Consider the following 22,288-nt stretch of genomic DNA (forward strand, 5'->3'; position numbering starts at 1 on the left):
CTTCTTACTCTTTCATATTTCGGTGGACAAGGGAGTGACTGATTTGGTCGAAAGGCTCCATTCATTTTTCATGCTTGAAGCAGCAGTGTAGCTGTTAACGATGTTAGCACTTTGCTCGAGATAAATTTACAAAGACAGCAGGCTGTAAAATGGTGAAACGGCGAATTAGGATTTACCTGACTTTCTCTGTTCCTGCGCCTCTCAAAGAGTTGCTGCCCGTTTCCCACCCCACCCTCTTTCTCCAGCTCTGCCAAAGAACAGAAAGAGATCTGGAGGTGGTCCTCGACTTACGACAGTTCATTTAGTGACCTTTCAAAGTTACAACCTCACTGAAAAAAGTGACTTATGACCATTTGTCACACCATCGCAGCATCCCCACGGTCATGTGGATCAAAGTTTAGATGCTTGGCAACTGATTCATATTTATGACGATTTCAGTGTCCCGGGATCATGGGATCCCCTTTTACGACCTTCTGACAAGCAAAGTCAATGGGGGAACCCAGATTCACTTAACAATCGGGGTCTTAACTTATCAACTGCAATGATTCGCTTAACGACTGTGGCAAGAAAGGTCATAAAATGGGGCAAAATTCACTTAACAAATGTCTCACTTAACAACATAAATTTTGGGCTCAATTGTGGTTATACGTTTGGGGGACTACCTGTGGTCTTTTTGATGCTTCTTCTTTGCTCGAGAGCAAAACTCATCGTGTACATTGAAATTCAGTTTGTCTTGCAGAACAGTCTCGTAAAAGAATCTGCTTTTTTTTTTTTAACCAAAACTTATTTCTCCCTTTGAACCTGGATTTAAATACATTTCTTTTCTGAATCAGATAAAGGACCTGATTTCAGGTTCCTTAAATGTCGAAGATGCTACTGTTGAATTAAGTTGATTAAAAAGAAAACTGGGAAAAGAAAATCCCTTAATGAATGAAAATCTAATTTATTAAGTGATTTCCAAGATCGGTAGAGGTGCCTTAACACATCCACACTCACACCTGTCTCTTTTTCTTTTTGTTTGTCTTCCATGGACGAGTGCATTTTTTAAAAAAGGATATTTCCCTGCTCTTTCTCCAAAAATAGTCCAGGGTGATTTAGAAGAATTAATAACTGGAGAGGCTCTTCCCCTTCAGGGACCAAAGACAAAAAAGAATGACACAGCACACAAACACAAAAAAAAAGGAACAAAGAAGAAAACAAGTCAAGGCATAAAATGATGTAAAGTTAGTTCACTGTGGCCTTTTTGCCGTTTTACAGGGCTGCGTCGACCCACTTCTGGGTTATGATGTCCTTTCAAGAAAAGAGGCTGGGGTTTTTCCAGTGGCTTTGATGGATGAGCCTGGCGTGTGTTTCCTTCCGTTCCACAATCCTAGATAATATAAATTTGAGTGCAGAGGAAGAAAAATTACAGGTATTCAGGAAGGTATGTAAGCCTGCAATCTGAGGACATGCCTGGAGGCGTCTTCGGCTGTAATAGATTTGTTAAGCTTTTTAAGAAGCTGTTCTCCAGTCTTTGCGATGAAAGTTGACCCAGGATTTTGGACATCCTGTGAACAAGCTGCTCAACACCCATTTGTTTCCTCTTAGAGCAGGTCAAAAGAAGCCCATTTTTTGCTTAGTCCAATGAAACTCTAAAAGCCAGGTTCATTAACAAGGATTTATTTTTGGGTTCTTGAATCTTGGTTTGCATTGGGGCAGCAGGTCCTAATTCCAACTTTAAACTTTCTGGGGTGTTTTGCTGCTGGAAACTGGTGATAGGAATCAATCAAGGTGGATCAGGAAAGCCTTAGGATCCTCGGCTTTTGGGTTGGGTTAAATGCAGATTCCCTACTTTCAATTATAATAATAATAATGATAAGTTGGAAGGGAACTTGGAGGTCTTCTAGTCCAGCCCCCTGCTCAGGCAGGAAACCCAACACCATTTCAGACAAATGGCTGTCCAATCTCTTCTTACAAACCTCCAGTGATGGAGCACCCACAACCTCTGGAGGCAAGCTGTTCCACTGGTTAATTGTTCTCACTGTCAGGAAATTTCTCCTTAGTTTTAGGTTGCTTCTCTCCTTGATTAGTTTCCATCCATTGCTTCTTGTCTTGCCTTCAGATGCTTTGGAGAATAGGTTGTCCCCCTCTTCTTTGTGGCAGCCCCTCAGATATTGGAACACTGCTATCATGTCACCCCTAGTCCTTCTTTTCATTAAACTAGACATACCCAATTCCTGCAACTGTTCTTCATATGTTTTAGCCGCCAGCCCCCTAATCACCTTTGTGGCTCTTCTCTGCATGCGTTCTAGAGTCTCAAAAGTTTTCTTTTGGCCACCCACTGGCATGTCTATGGAGACTGTACAAGAGTTAATTTTCTCCATGTCTCAGCCAGCCGAATTATCACAATTGAATAAAGTGAACACCAGCTAGCCCTCAACTGCTCTGGAGCTAACCATCAAGGGGACGAGAGAAAGCAATATGTGTTACTTTGCCCCCAGTTCATCCAACCCCAGCTGCCTTGTGGGAAGGAACATCAGATAAGAGCACCTCTTCTTCTTCTTCTTCTTCTTCTTCTTCTTCTTCTTCTTCTTCTTCTTCTTCTTCTTCTTCTTCTTCTTCTTCTTCTTCTTCTTCTTCTTCTTCTTCTTCTTCTTCTTCTTCTTCTTCTTCTTCTTCTTCTTCTTCTTCTTCTCTTCTTCTTCTTCTTCATCCTCCTCCTCTTATCTCCTTTCTCCTTCTCGCTTCTCCTCTCCTTCTCCTTCTTCTTCTTCTTCTTCTTCTTCTTCTTTCTTCTTCTTCTTCTTCTTCTTCTTCCTCCTTCTCCTTCTCCTTCTCCTTCTTTACATCAGATAAGAGCACCCTCTCTTCTTCTTCTTCTTCTTCTCTTCTTCTTCTTCTTCTTCTTCTTCTTCTTCTTCTTCTTCTTCTTCTTCTTCTTCTTCTTCTTCTTCTTCTTCTTCTTCTTCTTCTTCTTCTTCTTCTTCTTCTTCTTCTTCTTCTTCTTCTTCCCTCCTCCTCCTCCTCCTCCCCCCTCCTCCTCCTTCTTCTTTACCTTTATACATCTAAATTTCTGGCTATTGTCAGGCTATGTTTACAAAAGGAACAAGCCATTTTGAGGCTTAGAGTTCCTATAAAACTGCTCCTTAAAAAAATCTAAGTCAATCTGCCTCCAGACCTCTGGGAATATATCCTCACGAACAGCTTAACCTTGTCAGAAAAAGGGATGTATGGCAAAAACTGCTGTACTAGGGTAGCAAGAACATGGATAAGTAGTGCAATATGCTGTTTGTTGTGTTAAAATACAAGTTCCTGCGCAGGTTTCAGAACTGCAGAAGAATTAAGAGGTATTATAAGAGATGGCTTTGATAACTGATAATATTGCATTTGTAGGTTGCAACCTTGTTGTGGTTATACATGGAAGTTGGTTCTCCTGTGTTTTGTTCTGTAACATCCAACACATTTGAAAAAAAAAATATATTAATCGGTTCTTTCTTGGCTAGTAATCTTACAGGTACATATGTTGTTTGTTATAAAGAATTCCTTCCTTCCTCTTTGCTTTGCTTTGCTTTGCTTTGCTTTGCTTTGCTTTGCTTTGCTTCCCTTTCCCTCCCTCCCTCCCTCCCTCCCTTCCTTCCTTCCTTCCTTCCTTCCTTCCTTCCTTCCTTCCTTCCTTCCTTCCTTCCTTCCTTCCTTCCTTCCTTCCGCTATGTATTCAAGATGGACAGTGATTAATATTTATATTTTGCTTATATGTAAGGGTGAAGCTCTATACTCACGTTGTATATAGTACGTTTTAAATGTGTGTTATGTATGTGTACACTGTGAGAGGAAGCAACTAAATTTCATTTTTAATGTGTGCCGTTGTGCCCACAGTAAAAAAATGACAATAAAGGTTATCTAATCTAATCTAAATCTAATCTTCCTTCCTTCCTTCCTTCCTTCCCTGACAAGACAGAAGAAGGGAAGAGAGACTGGAAGAACCCATCTCCAGGAAAGAAAAGGCAAGGTAGCCTTAGAGAATTCCCCATGGAGCCCACAGATTTACTTCTAGAAAGAGATAATTTTCTTCAGTAGATATTGATTTCCTTTCTGATGACAACAGGCAAAGGTTTCAGTGTTTTCCTTTATCACATGTGCCTGGGAAATTTATTTGTTTTGACAGGGACACAGCCCTGTTGCAGCATTGAATGAGCTTTGTTTCAGGTTGGTTTTTAAGCATTACGCAGGTTGTCCTTTGAGCGTTTCGGCTTCAGCTCCCTGTGTTGTCGGAAAGCATTTGTCAAAAACCAAACGGCGGGAGTGTTCTGGCTTTGGAGAGACACGCTAGAGGTGTTTCTGTTTTCAGGTGAAGATGGGAAGAATGCTTTGTATCCTATACGCAAACCCTCCCCATCCCTAACCCCGCTGAGCCCTAGTGGGGCAGTTGTTAGAATGCAGAATTGCAGGCTAGCTCTGCCCACAGCCTGGACTTGGATCCTGACGATGCTGATGAGGTTGATTCAGCCTTCCATCCTTCTAAGGCCATAAAATGAAGACCAAGATTATTGGGGGCAATACGCTGAAAAGCACGATGGGGCAGTATATAAGTCATTAAGATCCTGCTTAATGAACTTTTTTTAAAAAAAATCATTCTTGAGGCAGGCACGATCGGCGCTTTCAAGTTTAAAATAGATGGAAGTGCCATTTGAATGACCTGAAATACTGTATACAGGCAGTCCTTGACTTACAGGCATTCTTTTGGGGTGCCAGGGGGACCGCTCTGTGGAGATAGGTTTTTCAATAGACCGGAGGGTGCGTGGTTTTGTGTGCTGCCTGCATCTCATGGATGGGGCTTTGCTTGTGTGTGCGGCTTGATTGCTGGCATGCCGCAGCCTGGTACTGGACCACGGGCCGGGGGTGGGGGACCCCTGCTTTTGGGGACCAAAGTTACGATGGTGCAGTCCTCGCAGTTAACGTAACAACGTCTGTAACCTCTGTTCTCCATAGCATCTGAAGGCAAGGCAAGAAGGGATGGATGGATGGATGGATGGATGGATGGATGGATGGATGGAAAGAGTTTCAACAGCCCTGGATTTATGCTGCATGCTGTGAAGAGTCTCTGCAGAGACTCTTTTGGCTTTTCTAGTGGCTGGGTGGAACTCTTAATTTCAGTGGAAGCAGAGAGCTTTTAAAGTTCCTTGGCTTCTACAGTTTAAATTGCCTCTTCCTGTGCTGCTAAACTCTCTCAGGGAAAGAAAGCTGTCACATTTACCTAGATCCTTTTTCCTACAGCTCAGTTAATGGAGAGGAGAGGTGTGTTTTTTTTTTTCTTTAAGAAGAAAAATATCAGTCATCTTGGTGTTGCTGGCTTTGCTTGAATGGGGAGCCATTCCCGGGAAATTTCTGCAGTTCTCTGATAATTAGGAATAAATAAAGAAGGCAGAATTTGGGCAGTTAGAATGAGTCCAAGGAAGTAAGCTTGGAATCTCAATTTTTACAAGGGAATAATCCTTGGTTTTATGGTGAATTTGTGACTGGGTTTTGCATCTCATCCTAAGGTTTATATATACTGTAGTTTACAGGTAGTCCTCATTTAATGACCCCAGTTGGGGCTGGAGACTCAATCATTAAGCGAAGCAGTGGCCAAAGTGAAACTGCAACTCTGTTTACAATCTGACGTCCGTTTTCCTTGGTTTTACAAATTGTAACTGTGAGAATTAATAGCAATGTTACTTCTTCATCTCTATTGTAACTGAATGATTGCTAAGTGAGGATTACCTGTACTTGTGCTTGTCCCATAACTATAGAATTGTGTAAATATTGTGCGAAATATTGTGATAGGCAAACTCCGCTGCCCAATTCTGCAGATTGAACACAACCACTTGCCTGGGCACAGTACGAGGATCAATTCATTCCACGTTGGAAGTGTCATGTGATACAATTAAAGTTGATAAATACATGTGAAAGATGTGGAGGAATGGAGCCTTTGGACGGTTTCCCCACAATGAACTAAGCCATGGCTTATATTGTGCATGAAATCAAAGCTATAAAGTGCCTCGAGATATCAACAGACTGAAGTGTAATATAATCCTTATTCGGGCTGTATCTATGCTGAGACAGTGCGAGACAATACGAGACAATATTGCATCCAGCTGAAGTGCTTGGGGACCACTTATTTCTTTATTTGTACCCCACCTTTAGTACTTATAACTCAAGGCAGCAAACATATCTAGCACACCTTCCATCTTCTTCTATCTTCCTCACAATAGCAACCTTGGGAGGTGGGTTGGGCTGAGGGGAAAGGACTGGCCGAAAGTCATCCAGATGGTTTTCTGGTTTTGACTTCCACCTTGAAGTGAACCGAAGAAGCTTTTTTGGATGAGAAGCAAAACGTTTTCGAGGAAATGTAGGAGATGACCAGGATGAGCCCGAGAGAAGGATCAAACGCGTCATAAGTCCCGAGTCCCTGCATGCCCACAAGAAATCTAAGCCCAGCCCATCTTGAATGCCTGCCTTATCTCCCGCTCATTTCCGTTGGCCGTTAGTAGGTCAGGTTTTTGTAGAGAGCTTAGGCTTGCAATAAATCTTCCTACTCATTTGAACTGCCCGAATTTCCCGATTTCCCCAGCACCTGACAGGAGAAAACAAACAAACAAGAAAGTCCAGCTGCCTTTTGGAAAAGCACCTTTAGGTGTGCCCCATACGCTCTCCTTGCTTTGTTCCAAGGATGCCCTGGGTCATCCTTTCTATCAGATCATGACCGGATCTCTTGCAATCCATGGCAATCTTCCCTCCAGTGATTTTCTAAAGAGAGCGACAACTTGCTGATCATATTGGAGTACTAGCGCTTGAACACCTCCTCGAAAATAGCAGCTGATGAATGAGCCGGCTTGAATTCTGTGTTCCGCTGGCATGCATTTTACTTTCTTTCGTTCCATGCCTACGTCAATCAGTGATGTGAAACGGACAAGAGTGTTGGCTTTTAAACCTCTGTATTTTATTCTTGGAGATCTGCATTTTAAATATAGTTGGAAGGTGGCTTTCCCCCCTTTAAACTACCAATTGCACCAGGTGACATAACAACAACAACAACAACAAAGTTGGAAGGGAACTTCGAGGTCATCCAGTCCAACCCCCTGCTCAGGTAGGAAACCCTATACCATTTCAGACAAATGGCTGTCCAGTCTCTTCTTAAAAACTTCCAGTGTTGCTCACAACTTCTGGAGGCAGGTTGTTCCACTGGTTAATTGTCCTCACTGTCAGGAAATTTCTCCTTAGGTCTAGGTTGCTTCTCTCCTTGGTTAGCTTCTTGTCCTGCCTTCTGGTGCTTTGGAGAAGAGCTTGACTCCCTCTTCTTTGGGGCGACCCCTGAGATATTGGAAGGCTGCTATCATGTCCCCCCTCGTCCTTCTCTTCATTAAACTAGACATACCCAATTCCAGCAGCCGTTCCTTATATGCTTTAGCCTCCAGTCCCCTAATCATCTTTGTTGCTCTTCTCTGTACTCTTTCTAGAGTCTCCACATCTTTTTTACATCGTGGTGACCAAAACTGGATGCAGTATTCCAAGTGTGGTCTTACCAAGGCATTGTAAAGTGGTATTAAAACTTCACTGATCTTGATTCTATCCCTCTGTTAATGCAGCCTAGTATGCATTATTTACAAGATCACTTGATCCTATGAATGGTGGATAACCATTGGCACATTAAATGTGAAAGACACAGATCCATGCAGTTTGCTTTTGACTCGGTTAAAATTAGATTTCTGTCTTTTCTTTGGGGATCCTTAACTTCCTTTTCCTCCTCCTCCTCCTCCTCCCCCCTTGCTGTTTCTTCTGCTGTCTTGAACTGACCTGGGTTGACATGAAAGCATCGATACCCAGTTGCGTTCCCTTGAGGTGACCTCCGTTTCAGATGACATCATGGATGGATGACTTCATGGAAATGACTTCCCATCCTTCTTTTTGGGGATGCTTTTCTTTTCTTTTCTTTTTGGACTCCCTGGGAATGTCTTGATAGTCTTCCACCAGAGAAGGATACAAGTCAGATCTGGCTTCCCTTGATAAGATCAGCCAACATCGGTTGGACAATGCTTTCCTCCAGAAGCTGGGTCATTGAAAAGAAAAGTGTTTTGGGCTGCTGGATGAGCTGACAGGTAGCCATTTTCACCTGCAAGTCATCAGCTGGTAACGTTGTTAGAATCAGCTTGCTCTTAATTACATTTGACTACCCCCTGTCTTCACCTGCCTGTCAGAATCCTGCAGGAGATGCTCCAGGAAGCCACTTTCATCGCTCACTCAAGCTGACGGGAAAGTGCAGTCAGTCAAACTAACAGAATCTCTGTGCGGATACTTGCGCCTCTGACCTGATGATCCAGAAGATGCAAAGATGATGTGACAATTCCTCTCCTTTCTCAATCCAAGTCTGAACCTCCTCACCTCGCAAGTAAGCCATAAGTTACCTCCCCTTCCCGGTTGTGTTGCTTAGGAGCTGCCAGTTCTTTCCTGCATCAGCAATCATGGTGAAAAGCTTCCCAAGATGTCCTATTTAATTCCCGAAAAAAATGCCGTTTGCATCTCGAAGAGCCTTGCTGGAGGACCGGGACTCTGAAAAATGCTGCTGTTGTCTCTCTCTTCTTCCCCCCACTCCATCTGTCCTCTCTGCTACCACCCCCTCCTTGGCTTCCCTCCCCATCTCCGTGCCACCCTTCACTCGGCTTTCCCCGACCTCATTTTGGGCAGGTCGACCTCATTTTGGGCAGGTCGCAGTTTTGTTTGTTTGGGTGGCCGTTCCTCCCTCGGAGAAGGGACAGGGAGCGCTCCAGGCGGAGTGGACCTATGAGAAGATCCAGGCGCTTCTGAGCCAGTGCTGGTTTTTTTTTGGGGGGGGGGGGAGTCTTCTCCTGGCAAGTAAATGGATGGATGGGTTTATTTATTAATACAGCCCCAAAGCAAGAGGTGGTTTTTAATCTGACTTTGGCCGGAGGAGAGGAAGGGGGGGGGGATCTTTCAAGGCATCGGATGGAAGAGGGAAAGAAATTCTCCAGGTTGCATTTTGGTCTCATAAAATCTTCAGCAAGAAGCAAGACAGTCTGCCTGAGGTTTGGTTGGTCTCTCTCTCTCTCTCTCTCTTCCTCTCTCTCTCTCTTCCTCTCTCTCTCTCTTCCTCTCTCTCTCTCTCTCTCCCTCTCTCCCTCCATCCCTCCCTCTCTCCCTCCATCCCTCCCTCTCTTCCCCTTCCTACCCCCTCTCTTCCTTTTTCAACCTACTACTGCCAAGCAGCTGAAAGAGAAAGAGGGAGAGAGAGAGAGAGAGAGAGATATTCCTTTGGAAACTGCAGGAAGTGGTTGCCAAACACAACAGACCCTCGTAAAGCTGTGCAGCTGGGGGAAGTCAGCAGGTGCCTTGTGCATAGACATTGTTGTTTAATTGGGGTTTGTTTTTCTCCCTCACACCATGCCACCCACCCACCCACCCATCCCCTCCCCGGCTTTCCCCTCTCTTTCTGTGCATCTCTGTGTGTATCTGTCCGTGCGTGTGTTTCAGATGTTCCGCTGGGCATGTGTTCAGGCATCTGCAACCATCCAGAGGAGAAAGGGGGACAAGGGAAGAGGGGGTCCTGGTACGCACGGAGAGGTGTTGAATTAGAGGGGAGGGAGCCCCTGAGAGCAATCCTGTTCCCAAAGGGAGAGAACGGAGGAAAGAGGATTTGCCATGATGGCTTATAGTGTTTCTTCAAAGGCAGTTGGAGTCCTAGGGAAACGCAGGGAAATCTCCTCCCCCCCCCTTTGCAACCCCTTTTCGGAAGCAGCTGTGCTTGTTTTGGGGAGAGGGCTGGCGGGCAGTTGAGGCTGGACGCTCTGTTTCTAAGCTGGCCGTCTCGCTCGTCGGATGGATGAAGCCGCAGAGGTTTGCTACGGAAAATAAAATTGTTTTCAGGGAAATTGGGTGACGGTTCCCAACCCTCCTCTGTTCTCGGATGCGGCTTGAGGCAGCCCAAAGAGCAGTTTGTGTGTCTTTTTTTTTTTTTTAATATGGCACCCACAACAGTTGGCAAAGAGTAGTTGGTTAATTTGACATTTCATACCCATCTTCTTTTCGGTCGTAATATTTACACTGTGCATTAAATATGCCCCTGTCCCAATATTTCCTCCTTCTTTTTATCCAAATGTTCCTCTCCTGGTTAAAGGTTAATAATGTGACCCTCCTGAAAGTTTTAATGAATTTAGGATGACCTCTGTGTGTGTGTGTTCCCCCCCACCTTTTCATCTGTTCTTAAAGGCAGCAGATTCTTTTCTGCGTTCCCCGGATCAGCATCCCTGGCCCACTGGTTTTTGAAAAAGAGAGAAAATTGCTTTTCCCAGCTTGCAACCCAGGGTTGTTTTTTTTTTTTTAACACCTTTTACTGTTGCACTGTATAGTTCCTCCTTCGTAAGGTCCCTGCTAAAAGAGCCACCCAGCCTCCATTTTAATTAAACTCAGCTCCCCCTCCACTTTCTTATGTAAATGCACCTCTTTGTGCCAAAAACCTTTTCTTTAAAGCAAGAACTGTGAAATGCATTTTGTCAGTGCCAAAGGTTTTTGGTTTTTTTTTGCCCTTCCCTCCCCCACTCCGGGGCGCCATGAGGATGTCCTTAATTAATAATATCTCCCTGACGGGTGTTGCTTTTGAGTCCACAGGATCCAGCCCTGTGAGATTGTTGCTTGTTCTGGCTAAACTCCTTGCTTTTCTCTCTCTCTCTCTTTCCAACTCTCTTCAACAGCCAGGGTTGGGTGACACATCTGGGGACTTAAGCAAGCACGCTGGCTGTAGCCCATCGCTGGGCGCCCAGGGTGGTCCAGGCATATGTCCACACACCGAAGGTTGGACTGTGTTGGTGCCATGTCGTCTTTTGGGAAGCTGACCGAATACTTCAGCCTCCGGAAGTCCAGGAATGAATTTCGATCCGATCCACGGAATAGCCGGAGAAGTGGCAGTTACTGCTGTAATCTCACCGAATGCAGGTAGTGGAGAAGGGAGGAGGAGGAGGGGGGGGGGAGAGAAATGCCCCCTTCACCTTTCATGCTTTTGGGCAGTGGTTGAAGGGATGAGTGGCGGGGAATGGGGTCAGTCTCACCACCTCTGCAGTGTGTAAAAATAGGAACAGACAACGACCAAAGCATGGAGTCTCTTGAATTGCAGATTTCAGAGTATTATCCAAGGCAGCGGTCCCCAATCTTTCTGTCTCCATTGACCTGCAGTGGTGGTGGCAGTGGGGGTGGGGGTGGAAAAAGAGGGGGTGGTTTCGTGCACCCAACCTAGATCCTGCACAGGTGCAAATGAAGGTTTGCACCTTCGCCTGCCGCTTTCATGGCCCAGTTCCCAACAGGCTGCCAACTGATACTGGTCCACAGCCCAAGGGTTGGGGACCCCGATTCAAGGCAGTGTTTCTTGACCTTGGTAACTTGAAGATGGGTGGACTTCAACTCCCAGAATTCCCCAGCCAGCACAGCATCCCTCGATCAGAGTTCCTGGCTCAGTGGCTGGGGAAACTGGGAGTTGAAGTCCACCCATCGCCAAGCTGCCAAGGTTGAAAAACATCAGTCTAAGGATTGAGAATTTGAGATGGCTGAAAACAGGATTCTGGTAGGCTAGATGGGATTCTATGCTGTTCATTTCCTAATTATATAGCAGAGCAAGTATCATGATTTTCTGACCGTTCCTACCACCGAAGGGGTTAACGCCGATTCAGAATTCAAGATATAGTTGAAAGGCTACTGTTAATTTTCTATCTCTATGTGAAGCTGGATGTCCTGCACATCTGGGATCCCATCTTGCTTGGTTTATTTGGCTTTGGCTTAATACGGCTTGCAACCAGGGCTGTTTGTCATCCGGTAACCTGTGGTTTATAGCAGAACTTAGCATTCACGCTCAACCAACTGTAACATAGTGGGATGGTGAACTGATCTTTAAATTCAAAACCAGCATCCCATCCAGCCTTGAGGCAATTTTCACTTCCATTTTATTCCGGCTGCAGCTGATGTGGATGTAGGCTTTAGGCATGTTGCACGCTCTTGTCTGCTTGAAGTAGAGTTGTAGTTGCCATTGTTTCTCATTTGGAAGATTTGAGGTGGGGGCTTGGCGATGTCAGGATGGGGTCTTGTCTGCTCTACTTGACTTTGAAGCTGAGATTTCACTCTCTTAGGGAAATGTTGCTACTAATCTTGAACTGGGCACACTGATAGGAATGATTCAAGTAGAGTTCTGCCTTTTCATCTTTTGCACTTAGGCAAAAATAGTTGTGTTCAGGTTTAACTGGGCAATAAGTAGTCTGAATGCCGGATTTAATAACATGTGAATGTTCCTTGCCAAGTGGGTTAGGGTATTGCCTTATAGCTCAGATGAACTACTTAAATCAGAGCTGGAAATCTATAGGCCTTGACACTAGTTTAAGTTGATTTACTGTTTTATTGGGGTTTTTCCCCCCCCTTTGGTTCCGGGTTAATGTGTTGTGTGAAATCAGCCAATGGTGGTTTATTTAATAACTTGTGATTAAAGCATGTCTTAGCATGTTGTCTGTGTCAGTGGATTTTCACATGCTTTTGTAACTGGGTACATTTTAAGGCCGGGAACATTCAGTCTTAGCTTGCTAAAACTTTACAGTGCCTTGACAGAATGTAAGAGATGACCGATAGCACCAATATATAAAGTATTCATGCTTCCCTTTTTGAAACTATAAAAGGCAGTTTGATTCTGCCTTTAGCAATCATTGGATTCTTTTTTCCTTTCTCTCATAAAATAGAAGCATGGGGGAAGAAATCTATATTTCCAGTGTTCAGATGTTAATTTTAAATGACATGCTAGATATTATACCGGCAGACTTACCAAAATAGTTGGAAGGGAGGGCATCCTTTTTCTTAAAAAACAAAACAAAACATGATCAATAGGTGGTTATAAATCCTTTTAGGTGTCATTTAAAAGCGCTTTTGGATGGCTACCTTCCACATCCTCTCAAGAAATCTGAAAAAAACTATTCTAGTTAGGAGGACTAAAGAATCACCTACATGTGGTCCTTGACTTAAGCTTAGTGACTACAGCAGCGCTGAAAAAAATGACTTACGATCATTTTTCACACGACCGTTGCAGCAACCCCATGGAGAATTCTGGGAGTTGAAGTCCATATATCTTGAAGGTGCCAAAGTTGAGAAACACCATTCTGGACCGATTTTCCTCCATTTGAAGGCTCCATGAAAGATTGTGATTTGTTTAAAAAATGGTTTTTTGAACGTCACGTACTGTGCGATGCTAGTGTTCGTAGTGGTGGGAATTTTTACAGACCGCATCTCAGTTGCCAGTCCACCCTCTTGCTGTTTTAGATGTTGTACAATGTGGAATGTGTGCTTAGAAACAATTTGTAGGGTGAAGTTTTTCTATTTTTTTTGTGATGAATTAAAAGACGCTTGCTCCTGGGGAGGAAAGCTATGGCAAATCTAGACAGTATACTAAAAAGCAGAGACATCAACCTGCCAACAAAAGTACATATGGTCAAGGCCATGGTTTTCCCTGTTTCAATGTATGGCTGTGAAAGTTGGATCCATAAGAAAGGCTGAGTGCCAAAGAATGGAGGCCTTTGAACTCTGGTGCTGGAGAAGATGCCTGCGAGTCCCCTGGACTGCAAGGCGATCAAACCGGTCAGTCCTAGAGGAGATCCACCCCGACTGCTCTTTAGAAGGCCAGATCCTGAAGTTGAAACTCAAGTACTTTGGCCACCTAATGAGAAGGAAGGACTCACTGGAGAAGAGCCTGATGCTGGGAAAGATGGAGGGCAATAGAAGAAGGGGACGACAGAGAATGAGATGGCTGGATGGAGTCACTGAAGCAGTAGGCGTGATCTTAAAGGGACTCCAGAAGATGGTAGAGGACAGGAAGGCCTGGAGGAACGTTGTCCATGGGGTCGCAATGGGTCAGACACGACTTCGCAACTAACAACAATAAGGGATTCCCTAAGACCTGAAAATAATTTCAGAGCTCCCTCTAGGATAAAACAGTTGAGAAGGGCTACTTTCGACCCAAAGCTGTTCTTTACCCAGACCTTCAGATTATTCACCAGAACTTCCCCCAATGCTTTCAACTGAAGATGTCCTATTAACAGGCTATTGTAAAGACTTGATGACTTGAAAAGAGGCAGCCACTGACTTGTTCTGAGCCTTTACACAATTTGTTTGCTTTTGGCTGATGTGCCGATCCATCAAGCCAGTTGTGCTGTATCAACAGATTATGGTTAAACAAACCCGTGGCTTAATGAGCTGTATGGATTCAGCCAGCTTTTTTTTTTTTCCTTCAAAAAAATTGTACGTCTTGTTTCCCTGTGTCACTACATGGCAATCTTGTTTTTGTTTTGAGAGCAGGCCGTTCAAACAAAGAACCGTCCACGTTGACCTTGGTCATTCCTCTTTGATAATGCAAGCCTGGTACTTTTCTGGAAGGTATGAAATATAGATTCCCCTGTTGACAGCTTCCCAGACAAAGCATGTTCTATTTTGGTGGGGAGTGACTGTGTCGAGGGAGGAAATGACATTTCACTTTAGCTGTTTCACTGAGTTGCTTATCAAGGGCCCAAGTCTATCCTTCTCTTTGTATGGCCTGTGCTCCGCGCCATAATTCTGGATCATGGAGACAGGTCACTCAGGCGTTAGAGCTCATCGTGATGGGAACAGAGGCTTTGGGAGACCTGTTTCCAGCTAGGCTTCCAGGTTATTATTATTTTTCCATTGGGATTACATTTAAAGTTGTTATTTAAAAATACCCGAAGAGGCAACAATAGCCCTAAAAAAATAAATAAATTCAAAGTCAAGCCACCTGAAAACTAACGCAGGTAGTCCTCAACTCGCAACGATTTGTTCAGTGATCGTTCGAAGTGACAACGGCGCTGAAAAAAGCGGCTTATGACTCCCTTTTTCACACTTAACGACTCTTGCAGCATCCCCGTGGTCAGGGGATCAAAATTCAGACGCTTGGCAACTGACTTGTACTTATGCCGGTTGCAGTGTCCCAGGGTCACGTGATTCCCCCTTTTGCGACTTTCTGACAGGCAAACTCAGCGGGGAAGCCAGATTCCCTTAACAACCAACAACTGCAGTGATTCATTTAACAGCCGTGGCAAGAAAAGTTGTAAACAGAAATTTGGAGCTCAGTGGTGGTCGTAAGGTGAGAACTACCTGTAGTTGGGAATGGGAAGGAGGCCTCTTGCTTGAGGTCCTTGGGTGATTGCTTGATCAAATTCACGGCAGGGATAATAATAATACAGTTGGAAGAGACCTTGGAGGTCATCTAGTCCAACCCCCTGCTCAGGCAGGAAGCCCTATACCATTTCGGACAAATGGCTGTCCAGTCTCTTCTTAAAAACTTCCAGTTTTGGAGCATTCACCACTTCTGGAGGCAGATTGTTCCACTGGTTAATTGTTCTCACTGTTAGGAAGTTTCTCCTTAGTTCTAGGTTGCTTCTCTCCTTGATGAGTTTCCACCCGTTGCGTCTTGTCCTGCCTTCAGGCGCCTTGGAAAATAGCTTGACTCCCTCTTCTTTGTGGCAGCCCCTGAGATATTGGAACACTGCTATCATGTTCCCCCTCGTCCTTCTCTTCATTAAATTAAAACGTCAGTCTCACAGGAGCCCCCCTGTGATTTTAAAGAAAGCGTTGAGTTGGTCCTCAACAGAAATCTGGTGAACATAGAACTTTTCCAGGAAGTGAGGATTAGCCTTTCTCTCTTGCACAAGTTGCAAAGAAGCCCTGGGGAATTGAATGAAACTTAGTTTAAATGAAAGTATTTTATTTTGAATAAAAGACTTCGTTTTCCAGTCAATGAAGTGGAGATAAAAGTGAACTGCAACGTGTTTGTTTTGGAGAAAGTCAGAAGATCTTGCTTCTTGAACGGGAGCGTTGCCTGGATTTATGCTAAACCATCATATCCTGTGGTTTGGTTTGAGTTTTTAGGTCCTGGGAACCCAGACATTTAAGTCCCGTAATCCCATGGATTATGATTTGATGTTCTGTGTAAAGCCAACCATTTATGGTCTATTAAGTAAGTCTTTTGTTTGTTTTATTATGAGGTCATCATTAATTTCTTTGGAGGAGACTCTGCATTGTTGACCTTGAATTATATATTCTGATTTCCTATGTCATTTCCCCCCCCCCGATCTGTAGCCACAAAACAGACGTTCTGAAGAAGTGATTACAAATTCTATTAAACGAATAAGCCGCCCCCCACACCCACACCCACACCCACAAAAGCAAATATCATTTTAAAAGAGGATTGTGATACCACTGTTCCAATCAGGACAATTTTTCCTTGTTGGTTTTTTTTTTTGGCGGGGGAGATTAAAGTGCATTTGGGGCTTCCAAGTCCTGAAACATGGATACCTTGTATAGACTGATCCTACCTATTCTTCTTTAGGAAATTTCTACCGGGTAACAGTCTGACCTGCTTTAATTATAATAATTTTCACTTCTGAGTGTGTCTAAATATAAACCTCAGCTCTTAGAATCATACAGCTGTGGAGAGAGCATCTACCAAGCTGAGGTTTCTCCGATAATTTGCAGAACAGGGATTAAAATTTGGATGATTTGCACAAATTGGCAAGTGGCCCTATCTCTTTAATTCTGTATTAAACCAGCGAAGATAAACTTGAATGTCTTCCTTCTTGTTCTGTCTAAATCTTGCAAAATTGCCTAGGGCTAGATGCTTAATAACCTCGAACTGAACAGATTTTGAACATATTGAATGCATTAATCACCTGGAGTTGAACTAATTTTCAATGCTTTCCTACTTAACACATGTTATTATCTGAAGGGTCCCTGGTTCTCTCTGAGCTTGCTTGTTTTCTTGCAGACGTTGCATGACTCCAACTAGGTAACATCATCAGTGCTAGAAGAAAGTGAGGTTTGCAAGGAGGGTGAGGAAGAGGAGGAGGAGGAGGAGGACTGTGAATCAGTCAGTTTGGTCTAGTGATTGAGGACACTAGGCTAGAAAGTGGTGAGTTCTAGTCCCAGCTGAATGGTGAAAGCCGACTGGATGACTTTGGGCTAATCACCAGGAGACAATCGTGCCTAAGGTGAGACTGGAACTTGGGAAATTTTGGGCTCACTTGTGATCATAAGTCGAGGATTATCCATGTAAGAAAATTGTAAAAACTCATAGCCAAGCACCCCTTCCCCAAAAGGAAAGATAGAACTAGAAGTTACACCAGCAAAAAAAAAAAATCCAACATGGATTTGAATCAAATCAGATTTGGTTCTAGTTTAATAGATAGATAGATAGATAGATAGATAGATAGATAGATAGATAGATAGATAGATAGATAGATAGGTAGGTAGTTGATAGATAGATAGATAGATAGATAGATAGATAGATAGGTAGGTAGTTGATAGATAGATAGATAGATAGATAGATAGGTAGGTAGTTGATAGATAGATAGATAGATAGATAGATAGATAGGTAGGTAGTAGATAGATAGATAGATAGATAGATAGATAGATAGGTAGATGATAGGTAGGTAGGTAAATGATAGGTAGATAGATAGATAGATAGATAGATAGATAGATAGATAGATAGATAGATAGATAGATAGAGAGATAGATGGTGGATGGGCGGACGGATGGATAGGGAGATAGATAGATAGATAGATAGATAGATAGATAGATAGATAGACCAACTAACATTCAATATTAACCTGATTTATATCTTCTGAACCATTCTTTTAAGATGGTCCACTGAACAAGCCACGATGTGTCTGTTTGCCCATAATGCTAAGTCAAAAATCGGGATTTATAAGTGAAAAAAAAAACTGTAAGAAAAACTTTCATCCCCTCTTCTATTGCCTTCCAGTCAGTTTCACTGGTTTACAACTTAAATGAAATTGTTCTGAAAGCCGCCTTATGGGAAAGAATTTTGATGGTGCACAAGGTCATCGATGTAGCCGTAGCGTTTGGTATTCAAATGGAAAGGACGAGGGGCAAATCGTGGATGTGATTTGTTATTCACCGAGAAGTTTCGCATTATTATCCTCTTAGGCAGTTGGAGGGGGAAGCCTGCAGGTCTTAAGGGAAATTAAGCACATTGAGCCGCTGGAGAAAAGTTAGGGTTTTTTCTAGAAGGGGGGAGAATCCTTTGAGGTGATTACACTCCCCAGTCTATTTGGTGCTCAACCCACCCACTGCTTCCTTGCTGAGTCAATGCTGGGTGGGTGGAACTGGCTGTCACTCTGTTTGCATGCAGGTAGAAAGGAGGAAGCAATTTTTCAAGCAAGGGTGTAAATATTACAAATTCTATTAGCAATTTGTGGCTGTGATACATTTTCTGAATGTCACAGCTTCAGGAAGAAAGGGGAAAGTATAAGTGAACTGCAGTCTTTTCCCAAGTTGCGTGCTCAATGCTGAAGGAGTTTGGAGGAAGGTGGTGGTGAAAAGTTCAAACAATGTTCAGAAACCTTCAGATTTAATATTTGGTGTGCCGGAAGGAATCCCAGCTGAACCCTTTCAAGGCAAGCCGGACGATGGCTGCATTCCTCTATTTCACCAAGTCGCATTGCGTTCAGTTTTATGCCGTTTGGAGTGTAATGTCAACCAGGCTTCATCACTTATAAATTGGGATTTCTGACTTTGCATTATGGACAAACGCAGTAGGATGGCTTGCTGAGTGGACCATCTTAAAAGAATGGCTTGAACTTGGAGGATGTGGATGAGGTCAATACTGAGCTAGCTGAATCGAATCTGACTTGGTCGGTCAGTCAGTGGGTCTGTCTGTCGTCTATCTGTCTGCCTATTTATCACTCATCCATCTATCATCTACGTCATCTATCTGTCTGTCTTTTATCTATCATCCATCATCTCTATTATCTATCATCTGTCTGTCTGTCTGTCTGTCTATCTATCTATCTATCTATCTATCTATCTATCTATCTATCTATCTATCTATCTATCTATCTATCATCCATCATCTATCATTTCCATCTTATCTGTCTACCTATCTATCATCTATCATCCATCATGTATCATCATCCATCTATCTATCTATCTATCTATCTATCTATCTATCTATCTATCTATCTATCTATCTATCTATCTATCTTGCTGCCCATCTCGCCAAAGGCGACTCTAGGCAGCTTACAGACACTGAATAAAATGCAGTATAAACATTAAAACAAAAAAAAATCAATTAAAATAAAACTAAGCAGGACAGAGAGGGAAGAAGCAAACTGCTCACAGTCAGGAGGTGGACTGTTCTCTACCCCATCCACCACCTCCAATGTGCCACACCTCCATTGGGGCTCCAGGCCGGTTGACATAGCCATGTCTTCAAGACCTTTTGGAAGGCCAAGAGGGGGAGGTGGGATCTGACCTAGGGGAGCTAGACATTCCAGAGGAGGAGAACCATGGCAAAAAATGGCTCTTCTTCTGGACCCTGCCAGCTGAAATTCCTTGACCCACAGGGTCTGCAGCATGCACTTTCTGCCACCATGGGTCAGGTGCAAGTAACCAGGAACAAGATTTGAGTTCAAAGCACTTCAGGTTTATTACACATTACCTATACACAAGAATCTGGTCTACTAGCGGTCAAGGCAAACTAGCCTCATGGGAGGCTTAAGTCTCTTGTGGGAGCAGAGCAATTCCAAACTGATGGTGTATTTAATCCCACCCTCTGGCTCCCACCTGTTCATTTCCTACAGGCTAGTCCCACTGGGGTGAGCCAGTTCCTCAGATAGCTTGGTCCCGGGCCATGCAGGGTTTTAAAAGTGATAACCAACACCCTGAATTAGACTGGGAAGCAAACACTCATGCTTGATTTTTTTAAAAAATTGTGTAACTTTTAATTCTTTCTTTTTGGTGGGTTGGTGGTAGTGATGAAATGGCCCCGATGAGGACCTCCCATCCCAACAGCACAAAAAGAGAATGAAATTGATATTAAGCATTTCATTTGCAATAACGTCCATATCTTGAGGCAGGAGCTAATGCCATACAGTGTATCGCCGCACAAAAAATGAAGCCGTTTTTAAATAAATACAGCAAAATCACATTCTCCAAAATAAAACCTATTTCTTGCAAAACCAGGAAATCCTCAGAGGAACGAAACACCCTGAGATAGGATGGAAGCTGCTGAAACTTGTGATTTTCCGAGAGATGAAATCGAGGGCACTTATGCAGTTATGCAAATGTATGCGTTCCCTGCCTGATAGATAAATATGCCTCTCACCATACTGGAGACTGATTAAAATGTGAAGAGTTGCTTATTAGTGGATGAAATATTAAGATTTTGGAATTTGATCCGCCAGCAGCTAAACTGATAAATAATTGGTATTTCATATATTTTTTCTTCATTAAAAGAGGAATGAGTTTTCCATTTGCTTCCCCATCTTTAATTCTAAGCGGGGTAGTAGTACCCCAACTAGAAAAATGATAGCTCTAGGAATACAGTAGCATTTAGATTTATATATCACTTCACAGTGCTTCACAGCACCCTCTAAGAGTCAGCCTCTTATCCCCAACAATCTGGGTCCTCATTTTATCTACCTTGGAAGGATGGAAGGCTGAGTCAACCTTGAGCCAGTCAGGATCGAACTCCAGGCGGTGGGCAGTGAGTTAGCCTGCCATACTGACCTGTAACCACTGTGCCACCATGGATGGATAGATGGATGGATGGATGGATGGATGGATAGGTAGGTAGGTAGGTAGGTAGGTAGGTAGGTAGATGGATAGATAGATAGATAGATAGATAGAGATAGATGAAAGGGTGGGATGGATAGATGGATGAATAGACAGATAGACAGATGATAGATATATGATAGAGAGGGATAGGTAGGTAGGTAGGTAGGTAGGTAGGTAGGTAGGTAGATAGATAGATAGATAGATAGATAGATAGATAGATAGATAGATAGATAGATAGATAGATAGATAACAATAGCACTTATACTTATATATCGCTTCTGTTAACCTGAACATGATTTCTTGAAGTCTATCGTTGAGAATTGGAGGAGGATACTGTGACTTTCAGGGAAATATTGTGGCTTGAGTCGACAAAGAATGGAAAAGCTTTGGTTTGAATTGGGCAGATCAGTGAGAGAAATTGAGAAATAACCAGTTTTCACTCTACTGGGCAACCTTTCGCGTTCAGTCAGTTTCCAAGTTTACATTTTTTTTTTAAAGTCAGCAAGAAGAGCAGATGTATTCCTATCTTATTATAAAGTTTCCTTTTACAGCAGGTATTAACTCTGTTGTGCAAGGCAAGGGAAAGATTTCTCTGACGACTTCCTTGAATTAAGGATCATGAAATACAAACGTTTCGTTCTTTGGCCTCAGTGGGAAACACATCCTAATCTCTCAATTGTCAAAAAACCTGCTTGCTGATTTTAATCTCCTCTTCTGCTGGTCATCAGTTCCCATCTTTGGTAATCTGTGCTTTTCATGCTTTTTAAAGTCCTGAGCCGACTGATTGTTCTCAAAGATCTAATGGCAGGTTTGGCACAAGATCATCCAGCCGGATTTCATGGCTAAAGTGGGACTAGAACTCACCATCTCCTGGTGATTAGCCCAAGGTCACTAGCTGGATTTCATGGCTAAGGCAGGACTAGGACTCCCAGTCTCCTGAGTTCTAGACTGGAGCCTTAACTACTAGATCAGTTGTTTGACCTTTTGGGTTTTAATTTTCTGAATCACCTTAAGGACTCTTGTTACATTTAGGAAAGCTAACATTAGCTGGTAGCCTTCAGCTTTTTTCTTTAGTTCAAGATTGTCCTTAAGGCACAGTTGAGGGGAGAAATATGGAATAGAATAGGACAGGACAGGACAGGACAGAATAGAAATAATGGTATAGAATGGAATGGAATGGAATGGAATGGAATGGAATAGAATAGAATAGAATAGAATAGAATAGAATAGAATAGAATAGAATAGAATAGAATAGAATGTAGAGTAAGAATGGAATGGAATGGAATGGAATAGAATAGAATAGAATAGAATAGAATAGAATAGAATAGAATAGAATAGAATAGAATAGAATATTAGAATGGAATGAAATAGAATAGAATACAACATTGGAATGGAATGGAATAGAATAGAATACAACATTGGAATGGAATGGAATAGAATAGAATAGAATAGAATAGAATAGAATAGAATAGAATAGAATATTGGAATGGAAAGAAATAGAATAGAACAGAGTAGAGTAGAGTAGAGTAGAATAGAATAGAATAGAATAGAATAGAATAGAATAGAATAGAATAGAATAGAATAGAATAGAAATCTTTATTGGCCCAGTGTGATTGGACACACAAGGAATTTGTCTCCAGTGCAGAAGGTC

General features: G+C 42.9%; 1 protein-coding gene across 7 annotated transcripts in view; it reads left to right on the top strand.

Moving 5' to 3' along the window:
- LOC120315768 (ankyrin repeat and fibronectin type-III domain-containing protein 1-like) overlaps nucleotides 1–22,288 on the top strand; it is a 258,611-nt gene that overhangs the window by 33,420 nt on the left and 202,903 nt on the right. For 3 of the 7 annotated variants that reach the window (XR_005558767.1, XM_039360645.1, XM_039360650.1), the window contains exon 2: nucleotides 10,722–10,962. The exons of 1 other annotated variant lie outside the window; for it this stretch is intronic. Coding sequence is in view for 4 of the 6 variants with exons in the window: in XM_039360645.1 (XP_039216579.1) it covers nucleotides 10,805–10,962 (158 nt within the window). In the remaining 2 variants the exon portion in view is untranslated. Of the gene's footprint in view, nucleotides 1–799; nucleotides 1,424–9,316; nucleotides 9,359–10,721; nucleotides 10,963–22,288 lie in introns of those variants that run through there. 3 more of the 7 variants (XM_039360646.1, XM_039360647.1, XM_039360649.1) reach the window with 3 other exon arrangements.

Source organism: Crotalus tigris, unplaced genomic scaffold, assembly GCF_016545835.1.
Source record: "Crotalus tigris isolate CLP2741 ecotype Arizona unplaced genomic scaffold, ASM1654583v1 scf7180000019173.45859301935:6455823, whole genome shotgun sequence".
NCBI lineage: Eukaryota > Metazoa > Chordata > Lepidosauria > Squamata > Viperidae > Crotalus > Crotalus tigris.